The sequence below is a fragment of the Echinops telfairi genome, unplaced genomic scaffold (assembly GCF_000313985.2).
Source record: "Echinops telfairi isolate 266 unplaced genomic scaffold, ASM31398v2 ScPeMD7_29;HRSCAF=101, whole genome shotgun sequence".
In the NCBI taxonomy this organism is placed as follows: Eukaryota; Metazoa; Chordata; class Mammalia; order Afrosoricida; family Tenrecidae; genus Echinops; species Echinops telfairi.
The window spans coordinates 7644564-7659891 of NW_022103926.1; the positions used below are offsets into that span (position 1 = coordinate 7644564).

General features: G+C 47.9%; 2 gene segments (V, D, J or C); both read left to right on the forward strand.

The window, feature by feature from the left end:
- The first annotated feature begins 1408 nt into the window (after nt 1-1408).
- On the forward strand, nt 1409-1936 carry LOC101652904. The segment is given in 2 exon segments: nt 1409-1457; nt 1566-1936. Coding segments are annotated over 2 exon segments (420 nt in total).
- A 5432-nt stretch (nt 1937-7368) lies between these two features.
- Nucleotides 7369-12930, forward strand: LOC101652587. The segment is given in 3 exon segments: nt 7369-7417; nt 7524-7842; nt 12924-12930. Coding segments are annotated over 3 exon segments (375 nt in total).
- The last annotated feature ends 2398 nt before the right edge of the window (nt 12931-15328 follow it).

Sequence of the window (15328 nt, forward strand, 5' to 3'; positions counted from 1 at the left end):
CTTCCCCCACCTAATGGTCAGGCCTCCCTCCCCTCCCAACAACAGACAGGCACCTATGTGCTCCCTGACTTGACCATTGCATCTTCCCTCTTCTGCATTGCCCCTCCCATTAGCTTCTAATTGTATGTGTAGTTTGGCTGTGAGATCCACTGTCCTTGAGGACGCTTTATCAGCGAATGAGGTCCATCGTGTTACTGATTCTTCTTGCAGAAACACACCTAAATCAAACCAGACTTGTCAGCGTACCTGCCCCTAACAAATCATCACGGGTCCGGTAGGCGCAATTGTACAGCCATAATAAGTAAAGATTATAGTAAAGTCATAGAGAGCCTGAGAGATAGAAGTGAGAGAATAAGAATGGAGTCACACATTTCATGGAAGTAATGCTCACCTCAGCCTCACTTGGTGGTCCCTGTGGAGAGAGAGAGATATTTAATTCTAATCATGCCTTTTGTGTTCTCTGGGGACATGCAAGCCCCTAATTACTGGTGAAGACATACGTCACATGAAGGGGTTGTGCTATAGGTAATACAGTAATGGAAGCTGGTGTTCTAGGGGTATACAAACAATAGGAAGAGGAGGGATTGGGGTATGCGTGTGGCAAGATGGGCGGATACTAGATTGAGGATGACAGCATAACTTGGATGTCACTGAGCCCATTTGACCTGTTCTCTGGTGCAACTGATAGAGACCATTATCAGTAGGGTGTAAACTCCACCTATAGGAACCAAATCAATGGCTGCAAGCCTTCAGGGAGGAGTAACCCATTCTCCTTAAGAGAAGGGAGCAGGGTTTATGATAGTCTGGTGACTGATTGTCTTCAGGGAGGATGTCTGTAAGCATCTGACCTCCCCCCCCCCCCCATATGCTAGCAGAAATCCTCTAATGCTTGTCTTGTCTTTGGGGGAGACAAAGCTGGGGAAAGTCTCTTTAAAATCCCACACAGACTGATTTAAGGTGGTCACCTCCAAAGGAGATCACATTCTGCCTTTGAGCGTGCAGTGAGCAGAGGTTAGGATCATGGTAGATACGGGCGCCTGTGCCTGAATTACCTGTCATCTGACCACAAACATTCAGACAGGGGTGGGCAGCAGGACCTCTGTGCACCTACTGCCCAGTGTCTGGGGAGGTCTCTCCGCTGGGGACCAAGAGCTTGACCGCTGTGCTCCAGTCAAGGTCACTGCTCAGGGACCGGCTCCTCTCTGGACCCCTAGAACACACATCAGGTCCATCCCAAACCCTCCCTCCCATATAGAGTGCCCGACCACTGGGGGGAGCCCCAGGGCCCCAGAACCATTGATTGGCCAAGGGAAGAGGTGGCTATTTGCATGAAAGGCCCCTTCCTCCTCAGCAGGTTAAGAGGGCCTGTGGGGTCTCCGTTTCATCTGAGTTCGGGGGTGTCTGCACCATGGCCTGGACTCCAAGGCTCCTCCGCACCCTTCTCCTTCACTGCACAGGTCGGCATGGCCTCCGCTCCCCGACTCCCCACTTCATTGACCTTCCTTCCTGACATAGCCTGCTCTCTTGTCCTTCCTCTGAGACCTGCTGTGTGTCTGTGTTTGCAGGGTCCCTCTCACAGCCTGTGCTGACGCAGTCTCCCTCCGCCTCTGCCTCCCTGGGAGCCTCGGCCAAGCTCACCTGCACCCTGAGTAGCGCTCACAGCACCTACACAATTGAGTGGTATCAGCAGAGAGCAGAGAAAAGCCCCCGGTTCATGATGGCAGTGGGCAGCAGCGGCATGGTAGGATCCAGAGGGGATGGGATCCCAGATCGCTTCTCAGGCTCCAGCTCTGGGGCTGACCGCTACTTGACCATCACCAACGTCCAGGCTGAGGACGAGGCTGACTACTTCTGTGGTGCAGGTTATAGCACTGGGGGTTCTGTTGGGCAAACACGGTGCTGGAAGTGGATGAGGAACAAGACAAAAACCGCCTGAATGAGCAGGGCTGCCGTGTGGCTCCAGGAACTGCCTGCCTTCTGGAGACATCAGCAATGCTGGGGTTTCCATTTAACGTTGTTTTAGTTTTAATATTTCCTGTTTATTGTTTGATTGAGAGTTCCCGATTTAATGTGTCATTGTTCACTTTTTTGGTAAATGAAGTATATGAAATCCAGGACAGGTAACTCTTTAGAGACAGAAAGTGGATGAATGGTTCCTTGAGTTAAGGCAGGGGACGTAGCAGGGACATGGAGAGCTATTAAAAGTGAGTACAAGAATGAAGGAAATATTCTAAAATTGTGGTGATGATTGTATGGTCTGTGAATTAGAAGCCAATAAAACTATTTCCTACAATGTTGGATGCTCAAATGAAAATGGTCAAAGAAAGAATCGAATGATATGGATCCTGCCGAGTGCCCTGGAAAGGAGTTTGCGAGGCCAGGCTGCTCCAGAACACAGAGAACTTCTTGCTCGGAGGTGCCCAGTGAAATGGTGGCCCAGGACTGCTGCACTGACTCCTCTCATCCTTGGCTCGCTTCCCTCTGACAGGGAGTAGTCAGATAGACACGGTGTGGCCTTTGTGACTGAGTGTTAGTGAGAGCTTTGCCCTATCACCAACCCCCACTGTTCCTGTAACTAGTGGCCAGTCACGTAACAATTTAAGCTATACAAGCTAACAATTTATGTATTGGGGTCTGAAAAGCTGACCTATATTTGTATCCTTTCCTTTCTCAGCATTTAAAAAAGTGGTATAGTATTGGCTAAATTGATGACACTATCCATAGAATTACCTTATGTGCCAAAAGGTTGATTTATAATGCTTTCCATCATAAAATGATAATAATGTTTCTAAAGTAACCCAGAGATAGATGAAATCCATCGATATCTCAATGGATTAGGGGCTCACAGTTAATTATAGGCCTCTATAAGCACAATTAGTTCTTATGACATGGCCCTGCTTGATACTCATCCTCATGAAGAGATCCTTGTAGGCATGGGTGCAGTGGCACAGGGTGATGAAGAGACCAGGAAGACTGGGCCTTCTTCTCCCGTAAACAGTTAAAGGTACAGATCGTGTCCTGTTATCAGAAAGAAAAATGTCTGGAGCCTTAAAGGCATGTTCCCAAATAAGCAGCCATCCAAGTGAGGCATCAGTGTGTCCTCATGGAAGAAGCACACCAGGTTGTGTAAAAAATAGAATCTAAATCCAGATAAGGGACCAGTATCAGAGCTTACCTTCTGAACACCTGATTTGCAGAAGGGCTATTGATGAGTGGAAGCCCCAAATCCACTTTCAGGAACCCAACCTAGGTTTAAATCTCAAGTGCATTCCTTCTGACCATTCTCCAGAATGTGAATAGCGTGGCTGTCTGACAGAGAACTTTGTGAAGTCAACTATGGCAGGTACAGTGAGCTTAAAATGGAACACTGTATCTATCATTTGATCTCCCTTTGTTTCAGTCGTTAATGTTTTCTGCTTTCTTTTCAATTGAGGTTGTCCCTGTTCTGTGCTCTGGGAGAGAAGGGAGTTTATCAGTCAGCTTATGATTTGAAGGAGACCAGGATGTTGTATCCCATCAGCTTGTCACTCGTCATTTCTGAAGGCAGCTCCCTGTTTAAAGGAAATAAAGGAAGACTCAACAGGTTTCCATGCAGGAAATGGGTTATTGTGCAGGAAATGAGAAAGAGTGAGCGTGCCACTCTTTGAAAATCAAGGTGTGGGTGACCTGAGCGATGTTGTCTTGAATCACCTCGCATAGCTGTGAACTTGGACAAAGGATAAGGAAGCCCCCAGAAGAATTGATGCATCAAACTGTGACGGTGTCCTAGCGTCTCCCAAGTGGCTTTGACGTCTAGAAGTGAAACCACCTCTGTCTGGGAAGAAGCCCAGGTGGAATGCTCCGTGGAAGTGAAGTTAGCGAGACCTCCGAGTGACGTTGGACGTGCTATCGCGAGAGAGCCATCCTAGAAAAGGACAGCATGCTTGGGGACGTGGAAGGTCAGCAAGAAAAGGAAGACCCCGAACCAAACGGTGTGACAATGGACTCAAACACAGCCACAGCTGCGGGGATGGCGCATGACTGGCAGTGTTTCCGTCTGTTGGACACAGGGTCGCTGTGAGTCAGAAGCAACTCAATGGAACCTCTCAACAGCCCCACGGAATCCTCGCTTCCTCTACACAAATAAGACCCGACAGTATTTGTCCCTGTGTGACGGACTGATTCTGTTCAGCATAATGTGTTCAAGATGTATCCACGTTGAGACATGCTTCAGCGCTTCACCTCTCCCCGGGTAATATGTCCTTGCAGATATCTACACACACAACATGTCCCCCATCCATTCAATTGTGGATGGACGTACCATTTGTTTCCACCATTTGTGTCTTGTGAAAAGTTCTACAATGAACTTTGGCTTATGTCTTTGTTTGCATTTCTCTTTTCAGTTCCTTGGGGTACATATCTAGGATGGGGATCGCTGGCCCACAGGATAGCTGTATGCTCAACTTGTGGAGGGACAGGCACTTTGTTTTCCACAGTGGCTGTGGATGAGTTTATGCTTGTCCTCAATCCCCTAAACCTATTGCTTCCTGTTCTGTGGATTAATGCTGTTCTAATGGGATGAGGCGGTATCTCACTGTGGTTTAGATTTGTAGCTCCCCAATGGCTTCCTACTTGCATGAACAGTGATTCTCTCAGAAACCCAAAGGGAAAGGTCTACCCTGTCCTACAGGGTCGCTATGAGTTAGCATTGACTGGGTGGCAGTGAGCATGGCTAATGAGAAAAGCCTTGGTGGCATAGTGGTTATGTGCTGGGCTGCTGATGGCAAGGTCAGCACTGTGAAAACACTAGCTAATCCACAAGAGAATAGCTTTCTATTTTAATAAAGAGCAACCATCCCAGAAACCCACATGGGCAGTTCTACCCTGTCCTATAGTGTTGCTAAGGGTCAGCATTGACTCGATGGCAATGAGTTAGGTTAGGGTTCTGGAGTGGTTCATGAAAGGAGTCCCTGAGGGTTGAGCCTTGGACAATTAACTGCGTGATTGGCAGCTCTGTGGGAGGAAGATGCGGCTGTCTGCTCCAGTATTACATTCCCCAAAACTACATATTTGTTGCGTATGACTCAGAATTGACTCAAAAGCAGCTGTGTCATTTAATGGTCAACACCATTTCATATAGTGTTGGCAATTCCAATATCCTTTGTTTCTAAGAAATGTATGTGAGGAGCTGATACCAATGGTTCAAGTAGAAAAAATGGTTTTAGAATGATGATGGCAACAAATGTACAAATGTGCTTGACACAATGGATGTATGCATGAATTGTCATGAGTTGTATTAACTCCCAATTAAATGATCAAAAAAAGAGAAAAATGTTGTATGTATTTCATATATCTGATCCCCATCTAATGTATGGATTCCTAATATCTTTTTCCTATGGGTAGACTGCTTAAAAAAATTTTTTTTTGCTTGCGTCCTTTAATGAAAAAAGTACTTAACTAGTATGAGGTCTCAAGGAAAAGTTTACCAAAAAGGTGGGAACTTGCTGAGGCTGAGTCAAAGGAATTTGAGTGGGGAAAGGAAGATTTGAAAGAGGGAGGTAGGGTCATCTGAAAGGCCATGAAGAGGGATATGTTCAAATTGAAGAAGGAAAAAATCAGCAGCATCTACAAAAGTCATCAAAAGGAATAATGCGTGCATACTGCCATGTCACTTCTATAGAGCGATGTACCCAGTCATGTACCCAGAGTAGACACCAGACCATTGACATGGGTGAGTGTACACATCGTCTCCTGTTGTGTACACCCCATGTAAAAGCTTGTATAGTGCCAGATATGTTCTACAAGTAGGTCCTACTGAAGTGATCCAAGATGGGTGACTAGGTCCCTTGAGGGGATTGGGAGTCAATCTCATGGCCCACAGCAGTGGGGGAAAGTCAGATGTGGTCTCACTAGTCTCCTGGAAACTGCAGCCACCACGCTCACCTCCACCTTTATTGACTGCAGGCAGGAGCGTTTTAGGTTCAGATTCACGACTGCCAGGTGGTCATGTGGGAGAAGGCTATTTGCATGAAGGTCGTTCCTTCAGCCTGGCCTCCGAATGGGATCAGAAGAAGTTGGTGTGTTCAAGCCCAGCTGATGGCCTCAGGGCACAGAGTGTGGAGAGAGCAGGTGGGTTCTCCTTATTTCCAGAGCAGAAATAAGTCTCAAGGACAGAGAGAGAGTATGGACATATGAGTACCTAGAAATGGACACACCACAGCCATTCTCCCTTGTGGCTCCAACTTTTGTCAACAGCGAGGCATTCTGGCCCTCAGACTGTACCACATCCCGCTGAGATCACTACCCAAATGCCCTATGACCTCCTCCTCCTGTCTTTCCTCAGCCATGCACCATGTCTCCTCCTTGTCTCTTCCCGAATTAATCTCAGAGTAATTAATTAAGTATCCACATAAAGACTGGGTTTCTCTCACTTCCTGTCTAACCCGTCTCCAGTACACTCTCAGTTATGACTCACTTCTTATACATCGATCCCAAAGCGTGTCTATCGTTCTTCCAATCATTCCTTGGATGTGGACAGGTATGTGTCCTACTCTTTCTGGGGCTACTGTGGTCCTTCTTTCTGAGTAGTCCCAAAGGTGTGGGATTTCCTTTATGAAAACTCCTGGGAATACCCCTCCCGCTGACCCCTGGGGATCCCCTCATTTTCCTATGAATCCAGCGAACCACCGAGGGACCCTCGCTTATTCTCCCAAATGCTGGTCACATTTCCTGTGTGCAGATCTAATCCAGAGACACACCCAGTAGGAAGATGGGGAACGGGCTACTTGGGTAGTCTGGAAGAGGAGCACATGGGTCAACTGTCCCAGTTCTGAAATCATCCACGCTCGCATTTTATGCTACGTTTGTATGTGAGAATTGCTTCCCTCGAGAACTCTTTATAAACAAACTAGGCAAAGCCTGTTTCTGATTCTCACTTAGGAAACACAAGCAGATAAAAGTTGGCATGAACTGAGGGGGTTGCCCTGCTGACAGCAGAGCTCCTTCTGGACACATTCTCCTCATCTGATCACATTGATGGATGGCCAGGTCCTGGGGCAGCGGAGGGCAGCAGGGGGTGCTGTGCTCCTGCAGGGTCAGGGATGGGCTCTCAGCTGGGGAACCCAGCCCTTGTCTCTTGGGTTGAAGTCAGACTCACTGTGCAGGAACTGGCTCTTCTCTGGGCCCCTGGGGAGCAGATCAGACCCAGCCCAGCCCTCCCTCATGGGATACCCAACCACAGGGGGTGCACATAGGATCCAGGGAGACACTGGTTGGCCAAAAGAAGAGGGACATATTTGCATAACGGGCCCCTCTGTCCCCAGGGATTTAAAGGGGACGCGAAAGCCCTGTGTTGTATCTGTTCCTTCAGAGCACCAGGGTGTCTGCACCATGGCTGGGACCCCACTCCTCCTCCTCACCCTCCTGCTTCACTGCACAGGTCAGCATGGTCCCCAACACCCTGACTCCTCAGATCCCTGAACTAACTCCCAACTTCATTTCGGGCACCTCCTTCTCAGCGACCTAATGGGTGTCTGTGTTTTCAGGGTCCCTCTCACAGTCGCAACCTGTGCTGACTCAGTCACCCTCTGCCTCTGCGTCCCTGGGAGCTTCAGCCAAGCTCACCTGCACCCTGAGCAGTGCTCACAGCACCTATAGAATTGAATGGTTTCAGCAGAGAGCAGAGAAAAGCCCCCGGTTCGTGATGGCAGTGGGCAGCAGTGGCATGACCGGGTCCAGAGGGGATGGGATCCCAGATCGCTTCTCAGGCTCCAGCTCTGGGGCTGACCGCTACTTGACCATCACCAACGTCCAGGCTGAGGATGAAGCTGACTACATTTGTGGTGTAAGTGGCACTGGTGTACAGTACACAGTGGCAAGGATGAATGGGGAACTGAGACAAAAACTCTTTGTCTTATTCCCACTTCTGAGACATGGGCCCAGAAAGTGTCTGGGGTACTCAACCTCAGAAATGCTGGTGTCCTGGAAACTTTTGGGGAGAGACGCAGTGTGTGGTGATTTCTGCCATGCGCTCCCTGGCAAAAAGCCCGCTTCTTGAGATAGCAAGGATTCCAGTTATGGATGAAGACACTGAAGTTAGAACAGAGGCCAAAGGAAAAGTACACCAGCAGCGAGAGCAACAGGTACAAAGTCTTTCTCTCTTATTTTTGATAAAGATATACACAGAAAAACATAAAACAATTCAACCTTTCCTTTGAGTATTAGTTATATACATTGACTAGATTCCCCAATACAAGAATCTTTGTCCAGATATTTTTCTGAATATTTCCATCACCAGTAGCATAAACTTACTGATGCTAGGCAAAAGTTCCTCATTTCCCCTCTAAGCTCAGGAGTGGAGGAAAGCTTATTACCAACCTGCAATGTATAAGTGTCACCGCCTTGCTTGCTGAATGTGAGGCCTTTGAAGCACTCGCTTACGAAGATCAAGGACTTCGCCCCTCAGTATGGACTAGAACTCAATGTAACCACCACCAACCTTCTCACCAGCAGACCAGTAGGCAACATCATCATAAGGGAAGGAAAGATTGACGTTGCCACGTGATCCAACCACAGGTTGCATTGAGAGACTCTGCTGCACAGACCTCTGTAACCTTCTGAAGAGCAATGGTGTCACTGTGCGGATGAAGGTGTGCCTGACCCAAGCCAGGGTCTAGTCATTGGCTTCATGTACAGGTGAAAGCTGGACAATGAATAAGGATGCCCAGAGAAAAATTGATGCACTTGAATTTGGGTGCTGGCAAAGATTATCGAAAGGATCATGAATGGCCAGAAGAACAAATAAATCTCTCTTGGAAGAAATACATCCAGAATGCTCCTTAGAAGCAAAGGTAACAAGACTTTCCCTCATGTACTTTGGACAAGCTGTCAGGAGAGACCAGTTCCTGGAAAAGGTCCTCAAGCTGGGCAGAGTCGAAGGCCAACCAAAAGGAGGAAAACTCTCAGTGAGATGGATTCACACAGGCAGCACCAATGGAGTCAAACACAACTATAGTGGTGAAGGTGGAGCAGGACCCGGCAGTGTTTCCTTCTGCTGTACAGACGGTCGCTGTGACTCAGTGGAACCTATCAACATACCCCTGGTAACCACACAGAATCTTTGGTTCTTCTACATGAATCAGGTCACGTAGTGTTTGTCCCCGTGGCGGACTTGTTTTATTCAGTATAATCCGTTCAAGGTTCATCCACGCTGTGACATGCGTCAGTTCTCCAACTCTCCTTGAATCTCCGTGTGTTTATACAACATTCTGCTGGGCATTCATCTGTAGACGGGCATATTGGTTGTTTTCCACACTTGCCTATTGTGAAAATGGCTAACTGAATATTGGTAGGCTGGTTTCTGTTTGCATTCCTGCTTCCAACTCTTTCAGGTACATACCTAGGATTGGGCTTCCTGGGTCACATGACAGTTTCATGCTCACCTTGTTGGGGATCCCCACATGGTTTGCCACTGGGCCGAACCATTTTATGGTCCCACCAGCAATGGATGAGGGGTTCCTTTTCTCCTCAGCCTATCCCAAACCGAACAGTTTCTGTTCATTTAGTCAGTGCTATCCTGGTGGGATGAGGCTATCTATCCTATCGTTCTTCCCCGACTTACCGTAACGGGTGTGACCTGTGTCCATGACAAAGAAGGGATGATCCCGTTGTTCCATAGTGGATGCATTGTGCTGTGTATGGAAAACAATTGAGGGGCTAGGTCAAGTCCTATTTCATCTGACACTCACTCTTGGTGGGCCAGCCTGCTTGCCTCTGAGGTTGAAATTGGCCATTGCCTCATGGGCTCTGGGACAGATGGGTAATTTATCAGTCAGCCACTTACTGGAGAGATGCCTGCATACAGTGACCCTATCAGCTCGTCTCTAATAATGTGCAGAGGCAGCTCCAAGCTCAGGGGGAAAAGGAAGACTTATGAATCAAGAAGTCATCCTTACACACAATTCCTGGGGTCATGGAATTCACAGTGAGCCCCTTGCTTTCACATTCCCTGACAATGAGGATGAAGAAAGACCACACTCCCTCTAGGAAACCCACCATAGAACAGCTGCTCTGGTGGGGGATGGGTCACTTTCTTTAAAGAGCAAAAACAAAGTCAATAATAGAAATCTCATCTCCATACCAGTGAACTAACAGTGAGGTCTAACAGAAAGTAAGATTCCAAAAGAAGAAGGAGAAGAAGAAGAAGAAGAAAAAGAAAGTAGGAACCGACTGCAATGATCGACATATAACAGCCCCCCTTCACCGCCAGGGGGGCAAACACAGAAACGTGGGTAAAGGGAAAGAATGGATGGTGTAAAGTATGAAAATATAAGTCATTTATAAATTATCAAGGGTTTACGGGAGTGGGAAGGTAGAGGAGGGAGGGGCAGAAAGAGGAGCTTATACCCTGGGCTCAAGTAGAAAGAAAATGTAGAAATGGTGATAGCAACATATGTGCACATGTGCTTGATACAATTGATGTATGGATTGTTATAAGAGCTGTCAGGGCACCCAATAAATGATGTCTTTAAAAAAAAAGAAAAGCCTCATTTCAGCATGAACTCCACCCTGGCTCTTGTCCAATCTCCCTCTTGGCTTTGCTCTAAGTCTGTTCTAAATGACAGACCATCCTCTACCTCTCCCCTTCCCATTTCAGCACAACCAACTTTCCATGCATAGTTTGGGCCTTCTTTCTCATTTTTCCCACCCTCTTGGCTCCAGTGACCTCCTCAGGAAGGACTAATTTTTCGAGTCCTTGTGGCATTGTGGTTCGGCATGGGGTTGCTAACCAAGAGGTCAGCAAGTTGACACCACCGGCTACTCCAGTGTAAATCTTCTGCTCTTGTAAAAGTTTATAGTCTTGAAAACTCACAGCAGCAGTTCTACCCAGTCCTATAGGGCCACCAGGAGCCAGAATCAACTCCGTGGCAGTATGTTTTGGCGGGACTATCAGAGAAGATATTTGTTGCATGCCAACAAGTTCCTCCCGGGTGGCTTGTCACAACACCAGGGATGGCCAGACGCATACAAAGCCAAGCCTTGGTTTGTGAAACAGACATTCACGTAGAGTCAAGCGGATCCCCTGGAGATTTGGGAAAGGCAGCAGTCTTAGGGTCTGAAATCAAGTTTTCTAGTGGCTGGGGGCAGAACCCTAATGGCTAGTTTAGGCCCAAGCTGAGTCCTTTCATTGATCTTAACCTTGGTGTTCTGATTGGTGGGGAAGGTCTCCTGGTGACTGTTGATGCTCAGTCCTTTGGACAGTTGCCTAGACTCCCAATTATCCCTCCAGCCATCAGGCAGCTCAGGGACAAGTCATTGCTGTCTGCTGGGTTTTGGGTGCTCAGCAACTGCCCTGCCCTGACAATATTGACCTTGTTCCAGACTGTTCCTTGGATCTTGATGATCGTCCCTCATTCCTTTCCCATAACTTCTTAGCCTCTTATTCCGAAGTTTTCCCCAGCCTGCTAATCCTCATTCCTAAGTCATCCCAGGACTGCTCCTTCTACTTACTGAGGTTCTCCTTATTTTTCCATGAACATGACCCACCCAACGTGAAAATTTATTCTCCTGAACCCTAACCATATTCCCAGGGACCAAATCATTTGTCTTTTGGGAAAAACATGCAAAGGACATTAATGAATGGGTTTCTGTCTGCATTGCTGAGTTCAACTTTTTTGAGTCTGTGTCAGTCCTGGTAGACTAAGGAAGCAGATCCATTGATACTCATATGCGTATAAAAAGAGTTTTATATAAAGAGTAATTGTACATTAAGAAAACATCCCAGCCAGTCCAGATCAAGTTCGTGAGTTCAATATTCGCCGATATGTCCGGTACCAGTCTGTAAACTCCTCTTCAGATTCACACAAGACATGCAAATGACCCTGAGTGCAGGAAGATCACAGGCCAGTGTGTAGAAAGTCCTGTGGATCCAGTGGCGATGGAAGCATCTCAGCACTGGCTTGGGTCTCCACCAGGCTCTCCAGCTCCAAGGCTCTGGCTCCATCAGCAAAGCTCCATGTGGCTTGTCAACAGGAATGTCTTGCAGGGAGTGAGTGTGTGTCTAACCTCCAGAGGGCTTTTTATCTCCTTAGTGCCTCCAAATGAGGGCATCCAGCTGTGATTGGACTGACAGGCTAAACGTCACCCTTTCACTCTAATAGTCTCAAGTTGACAACAGATTATGTAACTAGCACAGGGTCCATACCCAGGATAGGGCTGGCTGGCCCACAAGATACTTCCATGTTCACCATGTTGAACTAATACGCTATTTTCCACAGCACTTCTACCCTTAGGTATTCCCACCTGCACTGGATGAGGGTTTCCCTTCCTCCTCATCTCTGCACTACCTATTATATCCACTTACATTGATCATTGTTAGACTGATGAGCTGAGGTTGTACCTTATCATGGTGATGGCTTGTTGTTTCCCCAATGGATGATACCATTGGACCCCATATCTCATGCTTCTTGGCCAGGTAAATGCCCTATTGGTGAAATGTCTACTTACAAACTTGGTTGGTCTACAGTTTAAGTAGGTTGCTCATCTTTTGATTGTTAGTTTGTAAAAATCTAATGTACATTTTTGTACATTCCATCCTTATTGAATTCCCAATTTTTTCTCACTCTGTATGTAGTCTTTTTACTCTCTTGTTTAGGCCCTTTGATGAATTAAAGTATTTTATTCTTATGCAAACCTAGCAAAAAGCTTACAAAAATGGTAGGAACTTGCTGTGGTTAAACAAAGAGAGACCTGTAGGGGGGAGGATGAGGTGGAAGAAAAAGATGGAGGCATCTCATGGGACAGGTTTTCATATTAAGGAAAACATTCTATTGAAGAACAATATGCTGTTCATCAACTGATGCTGTTTCATCTGGGATGCACCCTAGTTCATCCTTGTAAAAAAAATATGGTGGAGAATTCACTCTCTCTTCCTCCTGCTGCCCTAGATCCTGAACCTGCCTTATAGGGACTTGGGCCGTCTATCCACCATGTGATCTGGCAACCCTGGGAATGTGTATGACCTGCCATTCTTTCTCCTAATCTTGGATCCACTTGACTAGCCTCTACCAGCCTGCCTCCTGGCCCCTCCTCTTGCTTCCTTGTTCGGCAGCAGCAGCTGCATGTATCCAGAGGCTCCCCGCTTAGCTTCTGTCCCACAGAATTGAGCGAGACTTAGCTTGCCTCTCTGCAGCTGTGTGGGCTACTTTCATGATATAAATTCCTTTCTTGACATAAATTTCTTTTCTATACCTATTCTGCTTCCCTAGGACACCCAGCCTAACACCGGCATCAGTCCATGAAGCAGGGAGGAGGTTGTGTAGCTCAGTCTGAACACCAACCACCCAGAAGCACATCCGACACAGGCCGGTGGCTCAGTCAGGGTTTGCCATGAGGAAGTACACACATGAGTCTGGCTGCATTGGCTACATTGCACTGGACTGGCATGAACTGAGGAGGCAGCTGTGGATCTGCTAACTGTGGCTCAGCCGATGAGACGAGTGGGTCTCACCAGTAGTGACCACGATAGGGAGACACCGTGGGAAGACCCTTCCGGTGTGTGAGAAAACCCTCGCGCTTGCGGAGACCCTGACTACAGAAGCGTTGTCGTGGGTAGGGGTCACTGAATCGGTCATAGCAGCCCTGTGCACAACAGAACTCAACACTGCCCATTCCCTTGGCGTCCTCAACATTGTTCTCACGATCGGGACGTTACTGTAGCCACTGTGTCAATCCATCTTGTCTCACATGAAGTGGAGACCTTAAATCAACAATTTCTGGAGCTGAAAATCTCAAAGTAATAGAGCCCTTTGAGAGCCCATCCATCTACAGAAGGCAGCACCCTGACCAATGAGCTGCTCCCCAGCCCTATGCCCCTCCCCTCCGGAGCTCTATGGAGGATCGGTGGGCCATACTTCCAAACTTTTTCCCATCTTTACAGACATATTTTTTTAAATGTGGGGTTTTAGTAAATGAAAAGGATTTTTCTTTACTTGCAGTTTGATTCTTTGGTCAAAAGTCATGTATACTGCTGTGTCATAGAGACATTTGCTAAGGGTAGAGCTTACTTCTTTCTCTTTCATCTAAAAACAGCTCGCAGCACTCCTGCCTGAAGATGAGCCACAATCCTTTGCTCCTCCCTTTGTTGGTAGCGGCTCATCAGAAACTGTGCCATGCACCGGGTGCACCTGCAGAGGGAATTAGTCCAAGGAATACAGAGTTTCCCAGCATGCTCCCTTCAGATGTTCAGAACACCTGCTCTTTCTGCAAAAGCATCAGACAGTGTCACTGGCCGGTCTCTCTGAATATTCTTGTGCCTGTGATTGGAGACTAGCCTCATACGGTGGATTATTTTATCAAATTGGACACAGGAAGTGGTTTACCAGTCTGCAGACATGCTGACAGAGATGGAGATTCGCACCTCAGTACCCATTGGCATGTGTGTGAGGATCCTCACACCATGACAGGTACAAAAAACGAGAACAGGTTTCTCCTTGGTTCTACTGGGGACTCACAGAGCAAGGAGAACCCCGGTTCCCAGGGACAGAACATGTAAAGGGAGAGGGTCCAGGAGTCACTCCATGTGTGCTGGTCTTGCGCTGCACTTGGTCTTGATCTGGGGTCTTTGAAGGTGACTTTGTAGACGAGCACTTTGTAGTAGCCCGATGAAGAGACAAGAGCACCCTGGGCAGAGGCAGCCCTGAGGGGTCTGAGGACAGAGCAGCAGGAGCAGGGAGGGGCTGTGGCTGACACTGGGTTGAAGGCACTGGGCAGAGCAGTGGGGAGCAGGAGCTGTGGCTGAGGGGCTGGTCTCCAGGTCACACAGGGACTGTGTCTGAGTCTGGGCAGCAGGGGGCACACGTGGCTCATTCCTGAGAGATCTGTGGAGCTCAAAGTTGGTTAGCAGCCACCTGGCAGTGCCAAATGCCCTCTGCTGACAGCAGACAACCCACAGCCCACTGCCCACAGCTGTGAACCCCACACCCCTGGCACCCATATAGCCCCACCCACTCACACACCCTCAGTCCATTCTCAGGCAAATGGTTTGTTCCAGAGCCCAGTGTGCTTCAGAGTTGGGGTGAAATCATTTACATAGTGGGCCCACCCTTCTATCAGAGTATGAAGAGAGCACTTGTAAGACTGAGGAGCTCTGCTTCAGGTGCGGGGCCTCAGAATTCAGGATTCGGGGGCAGAAGTCAGGACTCTTCACCATGGCCTGCCTCCTTCTCCTCCTCGCTGTTCTTGCTCACTGCACAGGTGACTAGATTGGGGCCAGAGGAAGGGGCCCCGGGATATCTTTCTTTCCTGTCTCTAGACCTCACCACGACCATCTCTCTCTCCCCCACTCCAGGAT